At 40.7% G+C, this 15,488-nt stretch overlaps 1 protein-coding gene across 17 annotated transcripts in view; it reads right to left on the reverse strand.

Moving 5' to 3' along the window:
• AFAP1 (actin filament associated protein 1) overlaps positions 1 to 15,488 on the reverse strand; it is a 172,326-nt gene that overhangs the window by 110,788 nt on the left and 46,050 nt on the right. For 5 of the 17 annotated variants that reach the window (XR_005599377.1, XR_005599378.1, XM_039541543.1 and 2 more), the window contains exons 2-3: positions 14,541 to 14,649; positions 8,368 to 8,454 (exon numbers count right to left, since the gene is read on the reverse strand). The exons of 2 other annotated variants lie outside the window; for them this stretch is intronic. Coding sequence is in view for 8 of the 15 variants with exons in the window: in XM_039541543.1 (XP_039397477.1) it covers positions 8,368 to 8,437 (70 nt within the window). In the remaining 7 variants the exon portion in view is untranslated. Of the gene's footprint in view, positions 1 to 6,114; positions 6,176 to 6,400; positions 6,489 to 8,344; positions 8,455 to 14,540; positions 14,650 to 15,488 lie in introns of those variants that run through there. 10 more of the 17 variants (XM_039541544.1, XM_039541549.1, XM_039541546.1 and 7 more) reach the window with 5 other exon arrangements.

Below are 15,488 nucleotides of genomic sequence, written 5' to 3' on the forward strand. Positions count from 1 at the left end.
GCAATCAACTTCTCGAGCTGAGCCAGAGCCAACCACTTCATCTATGACTCACTCTCTGTCACACCCAAGCTCTCCATCACCTCCGTTTCCTGGATCAACATCAAGCCCTGACTACCCCCTGTAATTACCCCCTGTAATTAAAAATACAGTACTGTAAAATTGTATTTTGCATATGTACTCTTTATTATATACTGTACATTACTGTATACATTATACATGTGTACATATTACTGTACAGGGTTGTATACACAAAACCATGTACTGTATACTGTACTTTATGTACGATTTAAGGGATTTTCAAGGGTAATTTTGACTATACATGATTTTCACCTTACGCGCTGACTTTAGAACCTAACCCCGCGTAAGATGCGACTCCACAGTACCAGCAAACATGCTCAGGCAAGGAAGTCTCATACGCTACAAAAGGTTGACAGCAATTGTGTGATAGAAGACAAAAGCTCTGCCCAAGACTCCAGATCTCAGTAGCAGATGGTGGCCAGATACACAACAAAGACTCGAGGGTATGGGTAATGCATGTTAAATAAAAGAAATTAAAGCATACAATACACCCCATAAGCTCATATGGACCCTGCTTGAGAACTGCCTGCTTATCTGTTTTTAGTTCAGCATGTCTTTAAAATGTGTTATTCAAAGAGCAAAATGTCAGAAAGCAAATTAATTAATTCAGTTGAAACACAAACAAATGTAACAATGGAGGGATACATACACAGAAGGCAACCATAGGATTTTTCAGTGTCATGTTTCTATTTTTGTACTAAGCAGTCTAATTCTTGTAACAATACCTCAAACACTTAAAACCTCTTTTACATTCCTAGGCATGTATATTTTAAGTAGATTATCTTCCATGCAAACTAGGAATATTTTGTATTATGTGAATTTGACATTAAAGTTTCTCTGAGTATTTGTCTAGTTTGTTACTAATTTTAAACGGGGAATAAGATGATAAACCATTTTTCTTGTGATCATATCCAAAAGTCCTTCCACCCACTTTTAACCAAGAAAGGGTGAAACAAACAAACAAGTTAGGACTTCAAGGTCTGAACCATAGTTTCTATCAAGAAAGGAAAAAGCCCTAGAAAATACATAAGGGAAAAAACTGAACTTGAAAGACTGATTAAATGTTAAAAGAACAGGAGTACTTGTGGCACCTTAGAGACTAACAAATTTATTTCAGCATGAGCTTTCGTGAGCTACAGCTCACTTCTTCGGATGCATAGAATGGAGAACGGAGTCCATTCTATGCATCCGAAGAAGTGAGCTGTAGCTCACGAAAGCTCATGCTGAAATAAATTTGTTAGTCTCTAAGGTGCCACAAGTACTGTTCTTTTTGCGGATAGAGACTAACACGGCTGCTACTCTGAAACCTGATTAAATGTTGTGACAGACCCAAACCAGTGGGGTACAGGAGTCTGGTAGAGGGCAAATATACTGGTCACTGGATGAGTAGTTTTCTGTTCCCTGAGTGACCAGAGCAGGGGCTGCACTAGAGTAATCAGGAACCTGCTAGAACCAATTAAGGCAGACAGGCTGATTAGAACACCTGCAGCCAATCAAGGCAGGCTAATCAGGGTGCCTGGGTTTAAAATGGAGCTCACTCCAGTCAGGCGAGGGGGAGCCAGAGGAGAGGAAGTGTGTGTGAGGAGCTGGGAGCAAGAGGCGCAAGATGCTGAGAGTGAGAGTGAGAGGGTGTGCTGCTGGAGGACTAAGGAGTACAAGCGTTATCAGACACCAGGAGGAAGGTCCTGTGGAGAGGATAAAGAAGGTGTTTGGAGGAGGCAATGGGGAAGTAACCCAGGGAGTTGTAGCTGTCACGCAGCTGGTACAGGAGGCACTATAGACAGCTGCAATCCACAAGGCCCTGGGCTGGAACCCAGAGTAGAGGGTGGGCCCGGGTTCCCCCCAAACCTCCCAACTCCTGATCAGACACAGGAGAAGTTGACCCAGACTGTGGGGAAGATCACTGAGGTGAGCAAACTCTGCCAATAAGCGCAGGACCCACCAAGGTAGAGGAGGAACTTTGTCACAATGTATAAATCTTTTCTATCTCCAGTTTCCTATCTTCTGATATTTGGCAAATCTTATGTTCCCTGGGCTGTCAAATATAGCTGTCAGTGTAACAGAAATTTAAAGCAGAGCCTTTTAAAAAAGTACATAAATCCCCAAGAGCTTTCAACAAGTCCTCCAAAACAGCAAAGTCTCAAACTATATCAACATTGCACACTAAAGAATGGTATGAAAGTTGCAAAGTTAAGCATTCCAAAGTTTGGAAATGCCTGAATTAAAGTTGCCTGTGCAATCTTAATTTGGCCCACTTGTGCATTTGCAGTATGGTACAGTCTTTAATTATATGAAATCCATACTTTATATAAACGCATACTTTATTTTCCACAGGAACCCTGCCACACTCAGTGCACAGGATGATGGTGCTTGCTTAATGAGCAACTATTCCATATTTTGTTTTCTCCTCGTTATTCAGCTTGCAGCCCAGGCCTCATTTACTGTACACTATTCAAACCCTGCTCTAAAGACAGAATTAATTTTCTCATGGGTTTCTCTATGGCATTCATCACTACAGTATGTGAGTGCTTCACAAATACTAATGAACTTATTTTCACAATACCCCCGTAAAATAGGAGGTATTATGATCCCCATTTTACAGATGGAGAATTGAGACAAAGATTAAGGTCAAAAGTTTCCATGAATTTTGGGTCTTTTAGATAGGTACGACACAGGGCATTTTTTTACAGGGTTTTACAGATCAAAACCAACATCTTAAAATCGACTCCAGAACCAAGACACAACCAGTGCAGATCACAGAGAATTGGTTTAGTGTACTCGCAGAAAAGATATGCCCAACTTAACAAGTGGGCCACTGTGTTCTGCACCAGCGGCAGTGTCCAGGTGGATTTAAGATGTAGTCCCATGTAGCATGCACTGGAGTAGCACAACACACACAGAGGGATCTCCTGGCAGCGGAACTGCTGCAGTTCTACCGAGTAAGATAGGGAGCAGGATTCTGGGAAATCAAGCATTACTGGATGCAAGAACCCCCTCCATAGCCATGTACAAGAAAGAATGGAGGCAGAACCACTAAGCAAAACCCCCAATAGTCTACACAGTGACACTCCTCCTACACTGCAGCTTGGAACAATTGCTCTACACGTCCCCCCACCCACTTCACTGTGCACAGTTCCTCCAGCATCCAGATCACATACTTGGAGTGAACCCCTAGAGGGAAGACTTGTCCCACAGGAGTAACCATGAGCCAGTTCCTAGCTGACAACAAGAAGTTCGTGCATTTCTACAAATTACCTATTTTAATTTTTATAGAGCAAGAAAGCAGTAACTGTGATGCTGTTGATTTTAACTCCCACAGTTCCTTGTATTCTTACCATCAGTACAATTAACTTCCCCTAATCAGTTGTCTCTTGTGGTTTCTTTTTTCTATCTTGCTTATGAACAGCATCATTGTGGGGTTTAGACAGTGCAAATTACCAAAATTTGCATAAAGATACATTTTACAATCTATGGGGAGAACGCAAAGGAAGTGAAATGAAAAATGTGCAGTAACTCGGAGCCCAGCTACTCTTCTAAGACAGTTTGTGCTGGGTGCATACCGCACAGCATTAAACTAAGACCAAATAGTTTAGAAAGCTTTACTTTGCAGGTCCACTGTGCTGGTAGCACAATGGACTGGAGTGGAGTAGGCACTCTGGCAGAATGGTTGTAGTGTCAGGTCTCCACGAGGTTTGGGTAAATCCCAACACCTAAAAATAAGTCCACATCAGATGTAATGTCTAGTCCAGGGGTCAGCAACCTTTCAGAAGTGCTGTGCCGAGTCTTCATTTATTCACTCTGATTTAAGGTTTCGCGTGCCGGTAATACATTTTAACATTTTTAGAAGGTCTCTTTCTCTAAGTCTATAATATATAACTAAACTATGGTTGTATGTAATATAAATAAGGTTTTTAAAATGTTTAAGAAGCTTCATTTAAAATTAAATTAAAATGCTGAGCTCCCTGGACCAGTGGCCAGGACCCAGGCAGTGAGAATGCCACTGAAAATCAGCTCGTGTGCCGCCTTCGGCACCCGTGCCATAGGTTGCCTACCCCTGGGCTAGGCACAATGGCATAAACCGCAGCTGGACCTTCATTATTAACTTTGAATTCCCTGGGCCAAATCCTCAAGACCAAAGACTAAGCTCTAAAAATGTGCTTGCAATTGCAGCTATTTGCTCACACACCAAAAACTGATGAACAGGTACATTTTGCAAGTGCATTTTTAGAAACCCATTAAAAATCTGGCCCCAAGGGTCTAAACTATATTTGAAATGACAGTTTTGAAAATGCATATTATATAGCAATTAGAAATGAAGGTGAGACACTGGTGAAATCCTGGCTCCACTGATGTCAATGGCAAATGATATTTTATCTAATAAACTTATTTTAAGGGCTTTAAAATAAACAAGGAGACTTTCTCACTTAAATACATATTCCCTTATATGACAAAAAGTCATTTGAGTGTATGTAGACACTTAAGTGTTATTTACTCAGCCCCAAAAAACTCCTATATTTTCAAATATCATCATCTTAACTGGAATTGTACTTTCTGTAGAACATTTACATCTACGCTAAGCACAAGGGCCAAAACAGGCACCCCAAAAGATTGTATAGAATCAATTGTCCAAAAATACGTGAAAAGTCCTACACGGTAATTCCTATGCCCAACTCTATCAAGACAGTAAACATTGTTACAGAGAGGTTAGATTTCAAAAGAAAAAAGCGACTTCAGCATTTTGTGGCATATTGCATACATGTAAGTGAAATGTGAGACATGCTCTGAACCTGCTTTTCAGCTGGGTTCTCTACAGTACACTGAAGGCAGGATAGAGCATGCCAGCAGCTATTCTCAGAGAGAATTTAATGGACAACAGCTGCAGTTTTATCTGCAATATGCTCATATTTAGAACTTCAGCAGAAATCTGCACAATTTTTCTGTCTGTTGGATTTTTATTATATTGCTTTAAGTTATAACAACATGTGGCTGGCTGAAGATCTATCCAATCAGGCTTCTCCTCTTAACAAAAATTATAATATGGATCTTGAAAAATCATGTAAGTTTTATATTGCTTTAATTAGTCATATTTACAATGTTGTACTTAGGGGTGGAACCTGCAAAGCTTTATGAAGCATAAATATGCATTGCTACATTGTGTGAACAAATTAAGCTTTAATTCACCAATATTGAATACAATTTTAGTTTTTGGTTGTCAAAATGTTCTTGAAGAGTATTGGTTTCCAGAGGGAAGAGTAAGCTGAAAAAAATGCACATCCTTAAAAATCTGTTTGAAAACGTTTTCAAAAATTACTGAAGCCTTCCTGAACATGAAGCTTCGACTATGGACTGAAACCGCCCCCCCAAAACTACCCAACCAAAAGCCCACTAAAATATATTTATATACTATATAGGCAGATTGTGAGTGAACAAATAGTCATCAGAACTGCATAAAAAGTATGTCCTCTTATCATAACCGTTAATTAAATGTGTTTCTCCAGAACCTCATCTGGTGTAAATCTCCATAGTTTCATTGATTTCAATGGCACTAACCTAATTCACACCAGATGAGAATCTGATCCACTATTTTAATGATATATAGATGTCATTTGAATTGAGCATCAAGAATGAAAAATTAAATCAAATTTGTCTGAATGCTAACACAAAAACGCTAGATGCTAATGGTAAAATCATCTTCCTCTCCTACTACTCCATCCACCTCTGCTCTCCTAGGTACTTGTCTCTTACATTTATCAGTTTCAAGCCCCATATTCTCCTCTACAAAATCCTACATAAAATCTGACCCCTGCTCCTCTTCCACTCCCTACATTATATCAATTTCCTTTGCCTTATTATTCTCTAAGCTCCCTGCATTCTGTCATGTTGCCCCATATGTTTGGCAGGTCTTCCTTTTCTCTGCCCCCTTGAAATACCTCCTTAAGCCCACTTCTTTCAGCACTCCCTTCCACAATGATCTCATACTCTCCCTGCTCTAACAGTTGTGCCCTGTCTGATCTTGCATCTGTTTTTCTTACCGACCTTTGGGTTAGACCTCGCAAACCCTTTTCCAGTCCCTGCTCACATAAATAGCTCCACTGACCTAAAAATCAAGCCAGGTTTGAAGAAAATCAGTGGTTTGTTATTTTAATTATTGACATTTAATACTTGGTAATTTCACTCGTGGGCAAAAGGAGAAAAATACACGAATAGATGGATTTGTGTTTATCCCGACAGAAGCAGAACAGGAGAGATATAAATCAGCTGTCAGGAAACAGTGACCTCATCATTTAATGTCCAGTAGTCTACTATAATTAAGGAAACTGACCTGCCAGTTGTGTCTGCTCCCTGCTTACTTAAAGCTGGTCCTTTCCAATTGTGCAAATTATTCTCCAGTGGTACAATGTTTCATAACACTGTAGAAATATGTCCAGAGATTCAGTGCTGCCAGAACTAACTGACTTTGAAAATTATGCATGCAGCACTCCAACTAAGTGTCATTATTACTGTAAAAGAAACATCTATATGCTGCAACACACAAGTCCATATGTGGTATCCTCTGACTTTGTTACATACATTCACCATGCTGTACTCTCACGTAGGTTAACGTGATTCTGAATGCATTCACTAAGAGGGACACCAGTGGAGTCAATTTAGTATTTGTGAAAAGTGCCAGAATGATGGCCCTGGTGAAGGAGTCCTCTCCTCATCGACAGAATGATCACAGCACAGGCAGTGTGCAATTTCCACCACCTGCATGCCCCATCTTTGACCAATCTATTGGAGGTGGGAGGTGGGGGGCAGGCTTCATGCTGATGCCATCCTTAGCTTCTTCTGAAACTGTCCTCACGGCTGCCAATTGGGGTCAGTTGAGTTGATAGTTATTGTGAAGGTAAAAAAAATGACCTGGCCAGCTGCATTCTATGACTGGGAGGACAGCATGCAATTCCCCTTGTCTGTGTCATGCTTTTATCAGTGGTGGCCAGGCTCTAGGCAGATTAACAAGATCCTCACCAGGAATCATGCATGCCACCTGTCTAGTACCTTAAGTCGCTGGATCGTTTCCTGAATAGCATGCTCGACAATATTTGACAAAAAAGTGCTGTGCATGACTGAACAGTTCTTCCTATAATCTCAAGTAACATTAAAGGGGCAGTATTGCCAAATTCGCTTCCACCAAGATTTCAAATGCAAAAATCCCCACACCTTGCTGCTTTTTAAAGAAGTGGCTCAGTTTGTAACAGGTGAAGATTTTTTGTTTGCATGTTTTGCTTTTCATGGACCAAAGAATCTCACTGAGGATTCGGATCTGTTGGTCTCAGAGTATTATTAGTGTATCTACTTATATAAAAGCCATCCCATGGCATCGTAACTAAAACAATACTTGTCATGTCCTCAGACATTAGCATGCACCAGCCTTCTGAAAACAGCCCCAGGAAGGACCCAGCTGGTTAGAGTCCTGATAGCAATCAGGACCCTGCTGGCTTAGCCAATCACTAGCCAAATTTATTACACAAAAGTAAGAGCTATCAATGGCAAACATTTGACTACTTCCCTCATCTCACCATCTGCTTCTTCTGCTGCTCACTTGAAAATTAATAAGGCTGTTATCTAAATCAGAAGCTAATGCTACATCTGTCTTCCTTAAAATTACAGATAATTACTAGACTGTGCACATAACTGCTCTTGCAATTAGCATGAGGGTTCAATAGCCTCTAATCTGACAGGACCATTTCCTTGCCTAAAGAAAAAGCTATAATGTTTCATCTGCAGTTGCAATCCCTGAATTACATTAAATTGGTTCTTGAGATTTAATTCCCCCACACACACTTTGCTCACAGAACAACAACAAAAATCAGCTGTACCAAAATTTAAATGTCTTTTGAAGGACATAATAAATGTGTGCCTTTCACACTTAGATATAAAAAAACCGTGAGGACTGCCATTGCGTGTATAAATGACATCTACAAGCCCAGTTCCTAGTGCCTGTTCTCACTCATGGCCAAATGAGATTGATTTTTGCCCTCTAAAGACTCATTCTTAACACTTCTATTTTCATCTGGCTTGAGCCAGAGCTAGAGTAAGTAATGGGAAAGAGAAATCAAAGATGTCTTAAAGAGCCCTAAAACTCCCTCATGTTAATATTTTCAAAGGATCCTAATTCTGTTCTCTTTAATCAGGTAAATCTACCCGAGGTCAAATATGATTTTTTCCCAAGTAAAGCCATGATGCTGTAGTCTTAACTTGCACTAGGAGAATTAATGTCACAAACCTTCACAAAAACATTTCACAAACCTTCAGGAAAACAGTCTGAAGCAGAACACTGTAAACTTCTTCCCCAGTTACATCCAACTTGAAACACCATTCAATCTTAAAGGGGCACTGTCAGAGGGGGGAAAAAAAAAAGGTCTTATTTAAAAAGTGTCTGAATTAATAATATCTTAACATATTAAGGAGTTTAAACATCTCACCATTAATGAAGGCTGTTCATTTGTTGCAAACCACACAAACACAATAGTTAGTTTCACTTTCTCATCCTCAAATACTAGCGAAATTTTACATTTTGGGTTGTATACCCCATGATGAAATGTTTATATCCAAACAAAAACTATATTCACTGAAGTTTAAAAGCAATGCAATGAAAATGCTGCTGTTAACAACGGAGTCTCTAATTTAAAAAAAAATATTTTAAAAAGTCACATTTTGGCTTTAAAGCAACGAGCAGTCCGGTGGCACCTTAAAGACTAACAGATTTATTTGGGCATAAGCTTTTTGTGGGTAAAAGACCGCCTTCAGATGCCTGGAGTGAAAATTACAGATGCAGGCGTAAATATACTGATACATAAAGAGAAGGGAGTTGGGACTTTTGTAAGGTAATTCCCTTCTCTTCGTGTGTCAGTATATTTATGCCTGCATCTGTAATTTGCACTCCATGCATCTGAAGAAGTGGGCTTTTTACCCATGAAAGCTTATGCCCAAATAAATCTGTTTGTCTTTAAGGTGCCACCAGACTCCTTGTTTTTGTGGATACAGGCTAACATGGATACCCTTCTGATTATGGCTTTAAACTATTTAGCATCCCGCTGACTGTTAAAGAGAATAAAGTAAGTGGAATGGGACAGAACGCTTCACTGTGCCCTAGATCTTCTCCAGTGTTGTCCTTCTTTTTATACTGGTTATATAGGGTTACATACTGGCAACAGAATAATGAAAGTTCAACTTAGTCTTCTACTATAATACCTGCCAGTCAAACAACGGTAGGCTGAAGGACAAAGACAGGACAGGTCAGTGAAAGAAAGGATCGCTATATTTCAGGAGATTCACCATAAAAGGGGTATGTTTTGAAAAAGCTAGACAACCACTGGAGTAGGAGTAAGCAGAGATGGGTAATTTGGAGTCTATAAATCTTGACAATATCCCTTTAAAGAAAAAATGTCTGTCACTGTAAGCTTGCTTGTTTATATGAATGATGCAAACACACATTTGTGGCAAAAATAATTTCCACGGTTTCTATTTTGTGCTAGCTTGCCATGATTGTGCTTTTTCTTAATTGTTTGTTAATAGCATGCAAAGTGAACAGATGTACATCAAGTCAAGCTCTCTCTTCATTCCAGATGTGGGAGTGATGGAAAATGACAAATGGACAAATCAAGAAAGGCATTACAACGAAGGCATTAATTCTAGAAAACAACCTTTACCCTCTTTAAGAGAGAAGATGAAAAAGTGCAGCAGATATTAACCGCATATAACATTTCTGTAATGTCTTACATTTTAAAAGTGCTGTACAAACGTTAACTGCTTCATCCTTTTAAGGCCCTTTGGAGGAAGGAAAGTATAACTATCCTTGTTTTACATATTGGGGAAAGCGAAGCAGACATGTTACGTCCAAACTCTTCTGTATCTAGGTGCCCAAAGCTAGGCACTTAAGGTGGGAATTTCAAACATGCTCAGCCTTTGCCTAACAGCTCCAGCTGAAATCGGTCATAAAATTAGACTAACCAATCATCAAAAGCATCTGTGGCTCCTTCTGAAAACTGGGCCATTTTTATCTATTTTAACTTTTGGCCCCCGCGGTTGAATATTAGGAGAAGTCGTCCTAAGGGTCTTAACTGCAACGTGTTACTTATTTGCAAAAATATTTTTAAGTAAGCTTCTGATAGAATATAGATCAGAATTATATATCCTTGCTACAAAATTCTGAACGTAATGAAGATCATTTTAAAATAATCATTTCTATCGAACTCTTTTGATTCAGTTCCTGTCAAATGTCACTGAACTTTACCAGGCCCACATGCCAGTGATTCAATGGCAGAACCAAAGTAAAAATGCAGCTGTTTTAGCTACCCGGGGGCAGTCAATCCATAAAGCCACACTGCCTCCAATCACGAGAGAAGTCAGATGCTGAGGGCCACACTGGCAGCTTTCTCAAACCAGGAAGGGCCACACCTAATTTGAATGAAATGGACTGCAGTTACCTGCATGCCAAATAGGGAAGTGAGAGATCATGGGGACAACAGATCTCAGCACACAGACAATGTCCCATAGGCAACGCTCAGTATAATGCTCCATTCAAACAGCCTGCAGAACTAGATGCACTGCCCTGCATTCCACTCCTGGACTTGACTAAGCAATTTGTGAGTAAGAGGATTGGATTTCAAGCCAAGTCAATGATCATCTGCAGCCTGGATTAATTAAAATTACTTCAATTTCACTTTTTTTTTTGTGCATACAGTAAGAAGAAATGTTTCAGATAAAAATTTTAAGCGCCAGTATTCCTCCACTCCCCCTCCCACCAATAACAGAATACTATTTGTGCCAGGGCACATTCACATCACATGTGGAGGGAGTAAGGTGGCTGGCACTATTCTTGTTAGCAACAAAGATAGTTGCACAACTCATTTCCCAGGCACCAGGATGAAAATATATCCCACTATGTAAGCCAAGCTTTTGATTCGGGAACAAGAGTGGTGGGAGAGATTAAATAGAATAAAAAGAGTCACGAGGCACAGCGGAAAAAAAATAACTGAAATATTTGTGTAAAAATTCCAAATAAAAGTTCTCAATTTCACTGTGGAAACTGGAAAGGACAAATTTTGAAATGGATGGAAAAGTGCATGGGGTCTTAAAATGCTTTGTAATAGGCTGGTTCAATATTTTGAAAATTCTTAAGCACTTGTTTTACAAAGCACCTCAAACATTAGCTCTCACAACATCCTTGCAAGAGGAGCATTATTATCTTTATTTTACATGGGGAAAACAGAAGCAGAAAGTTGCCCCAACCATTAGAGCAGGGGTAGGCAACCTATGGCACGCGTGCCAAAGGCAGTATGCAAGCTGATTTTCAGTGACACTCACACTGCCTGGGTCCTGGCCACCGGTCTGGGAGGGACCTCTGCATTTTAATTTAATTTTAAATGAAGCTTCTTAAACATTTTAAAAACCTTATTTACTTTACATACAACAATAGTTTAGTTATATATTATAGACTTCTAGAAAGAGACCTTCTAAAAACATTAAACTGTATTACTGGCACGCGAAACCTTAAATTAGAGTGAATAAATGAAGACTCGGCACACCACTCCTGAAAGGTTGCCGACCCCGGTCTAGATAATTAGTCCTGCCATTAGTGCAGGGGACTGGACTAGATGATCTCTTGAGGTCCCTTCCAGTCCTATGATTCTATGTCAGTCAATGTCAGGCACAGGATTGGAACTCAGAGATACTTAATTGTACGCCACCCAACTCCATCCTCTACATCATCCATTTTCTCTTTAAGAAAGAATTACTATGAGATTCCTCAAGAAGCAGCTAGCCACTCTATAACTGATAGCAACATGGACACCTAACAAATTAATTGCTTTTAATATTCTTACAATAATACCATCTTGTTCTTATATAGTGCTTTTCATATATAGTGCTTTTCATCCATAGATCTCCAAGTGCTTTACAAAGGAGGTCAGTATACCTCTCCCTCAATATAACACGACCCGATATAACATGAATTCGGATATAACGCAGTAAAGCAGCACTCCGGGGGGGGGGGGGGGGAGGGCTGCGCACTCTGGTGGATCAAAGCAAGTTCGATATAACACTGTTTCACCTATAACACGGTAAGATTTTTTGGCTCCCGAGGACAGCGTTATATCAAGGTAAAGGTGTATCTTTATCCTCATTTTACAGATTGGAAAACTGAGGAACAGGGCGGGAAATGGCTTGCCCATGGTCATTCATTAAAGCAGTTGTAAAGCTTTTATGAAAAGGTCCATAAAATCCAAGTCCAGTGCTCTAGCCACTAGGCTGCATTGCCTCCGTGCCAAATGGAGGGACTTCACTCCTCCAATCTCTATGGCATCTCTCAGACTATATGGCTTCTCTCAGCTCTGCCATGATGATCTGCACTATTATATCCATTTTGGAAAATAACACAAGTTTCTCACGGGTTGTCTCCAATCAGCTTGACGCACACTTCATCTGATCCGCAACCAACTAGCAGCAATACCAGAATACATCCTCCTCATTGTGAGAGTGAATATCATTGCCTTCATGAAAAAGTCAAAGCATCCCCACACTGCAGTCAAGAAATGGCCCAAACTGGTTTGCCCCAGGAGGCTCCTGTAAACCTCCAGAACTCCTTTAGAGAAAAAGGCACTCAGCTGCAAGACTAAGGCACTGCAGATCCAGTGGAGCAATAAAACCGACAGAACCTCCCTCTTTATTTCACAAACAAATTACCATAGTTCACTAATGAACTATGTCAGAAAACGAGGAAGACAGAAGAGTAGAATGTTCGTGGTGCAAAACCCTTTTCAAAATCACACTGACAGCTGCACCAGAATTCTTGTATGTACCATTTACTTGCTTAATTAAGAGTTTCCAGAGTGTCAGCTTCTCTAAGAAATATGTATAATGAGACATTTGAGTGTCTAGAAACACAGTTAATGTGAGTAAGACTCTAATCTGAGCTTCCTCGGTGAGAAATCAAAACAAGCCACCAGTCATTCGTTCAGTAATGTTAAGAATTTTCCCGGTGTAAAAAAAGAAATGAAGAAGCCACCTTTTATGATAAAGTTTTCAGGGAGAGCTCATAAAAAAACAAGACCAATCCTCATTTACAGGATACATTTCTAGAACATATAACAAAGAGAGAAGGTCACAAAAGGTACAAGCGTTTGGGTTTAATCTGTTCGGCCCAGGAAATGGTGAGCTTTTTCTAAATGAACAAATAAATATATGTCTTGAAGCCTCCCCACTTTAAAGTAAACAACCTAGAGCTAAGTAATTTAAGAACATCAAGGAGAACAAAAACAAAGAAAAGAGAAAGAGACTAGGAGGCAACATGGAGGTACAAATCTTAAAAACGCTGAGTCTGTGGAGAGGGAAGACGGTGAAAGTTCACAAGTGGCTTTCAAAGGCTGCCTTTTATAATGGCACTTGGACAGCAGCCACATAAAGCACGCCTACCTTTAGCTATGGGTCTCCCCGACGCTGTTTTGAGAGCTGTTCCTCAAGCTAACAGTGAGGTCAGTCTTCCACAAAACACGAGCGTGGATACACTCTAAGCCCCGAAAAAGTTTATAATCTAAACCAGGGATCGGCAACCTTTGGCATGCGGTTCGCCAGGGTAAGTTGTTTACCTGCCGCGTCCGCAAGTTCGGCGGATCGCGGCTCCCACTGGCCGCGGTTTGCTGCTCCAGGCCAATGGGGGCTGTGGGAAGCGGCATGGGCTGAGGGATGCGCTGGCCACTGCTTCCCGCCACCCCCATTGGCCTGGAGCGGTGATTGGCTGAACCTGCACCCCCATTGGCCAGTGGAAGCCACGATCCACCGAACCTGAGGACGCGGCAGGAAAACAAACCAGCCCAGCCCGCCAGGGGCTTTCCCTGGCAAACCACGTGCCAAAGGTTGACAATCCCTGATCTAAACATTCTCTTAGCAAAAAATCCTCCTGCACGTTGTTTCATTTTGTCCCCCTTTGTTTATTTTGGCCTTCTGGAAAAGTATGTTATATTCGTGGATGCAAAAGTCTCTGTGTAGCCAGAACTGACTCAGGCTTGCAGGACTCGGGCTCCATGCTGCAAAATTGCTGTTTAGACATTTGGGCTGGAGCCCAAGGTATGGAACCCTGTAATAGTGGAATGTCCCAGAGCCTGGGCTCTGGCCAGAGTCCAACCATCTACACAGAAATGTTTAGCCCTGCAGCCGGAGTCAGTTGACCCGGACCAGCTGTGGGTCTATTATCCCTGTGTAGACATCCCCTAATATTGTAATAAGCTCATGGCCATCTATAGTAGCCACTAAGATTCACACTACAGTTAACAAGAACTTTGAAGCAGCAGCTGGAGGGATGGAGGAGGAGCACCAGAGTTCTAAAAGCACAATGCACTTGAACTAACATGTTAGCAAGTTGGCATCTCTCATAGTTAAATAGTTCTGATGCTCTCCAGTAGAAAACAGTGAAATACACATACACACTCGACAGATGAGTACAATATTTTACAGCCAAGGATCTCAAAGTGCTTCAAATTCATAAAATGAACTTAGCTTCACAATCCCTGTGAAGAAGACACGTCTTCTCATCTGTAAAACAACAGAGATGTCAGGTGATTTGCCCAAGGTCACTTAACTGAAAGGGTGTCAAAGCAGGGAACAGAATATTGATCTCTTGATAAGTAGTTGTGTGCGCTAAGCACTAGAACACCTTTCCTCCCATTTCAAACTATTTTAGTGTTCAGGAAAGTCAGCAGGCTCACAGCCTCGGTGGCAGAGGTTCTCAATAGAAGTAAGTCACTGAACTGATTTCTTGCAACGACCTGCTAATGTATCTCTTCCTTGTTCTGGAAAGAGACCAAAATTCACTCTCCATGCCAGCATCACTTTTGTTGAGGATATTAGCAAAGGTGTCAATTTGTAACAATGGTAATGTTTGTAACTTCCTTTAGGGCCTGAACTATTAATTCATATTACAAAGACCCTTGTAACAGCCTTTATATAGCAATAATTTTCAGTCACTACTGACTGGACCACTCATTAACCAGTGAGGTGGAGGCTGAAAGGCTGTCGAACTCATAACCAATCCCCCAGAAATATCTGTTTCTGCTTTCAAGGCTATTGGTCTTTTTGATGTGGGACATTTCATTTTCACTCAAATTGTTCAGATGCAACAAGAAGGATTAGAAAAAGATGCTCTGGAAACTTACCGTATGAGTAGGGCCCTACCAAATTCATGGTCCATTTTGGTCAATTTCACAGTCATAGGATTTTAAAAATCATAAATTTCATGATTTCAGCTATTTAAATCTGAAATTTCATGGTGTTGTAATGCAAGGGGTCCTGACCCAAAAGGGAGCTGTGTGGGTAAGTTGCAAAGTTATTGAAAAGGGGTCACAGTATTACCACCCTTACTTCTGTGCTGCTGC

This window comes from Mauremys reevesii, linkage group 5 (genome assembly GCF_016161935.1).
Source record: "Mauremys reevesii isolate NIE-2019 linkage group 5, ASM1616193v1, whole genome shotgun sequence".
In the NCBI taxonomy this organism is placed as follows: domain Eukaryota; kingdom Metazoa; phylum Chordata; order Testudines; family Geoemydidae; genus Mauremys; species Mauremys reevesii.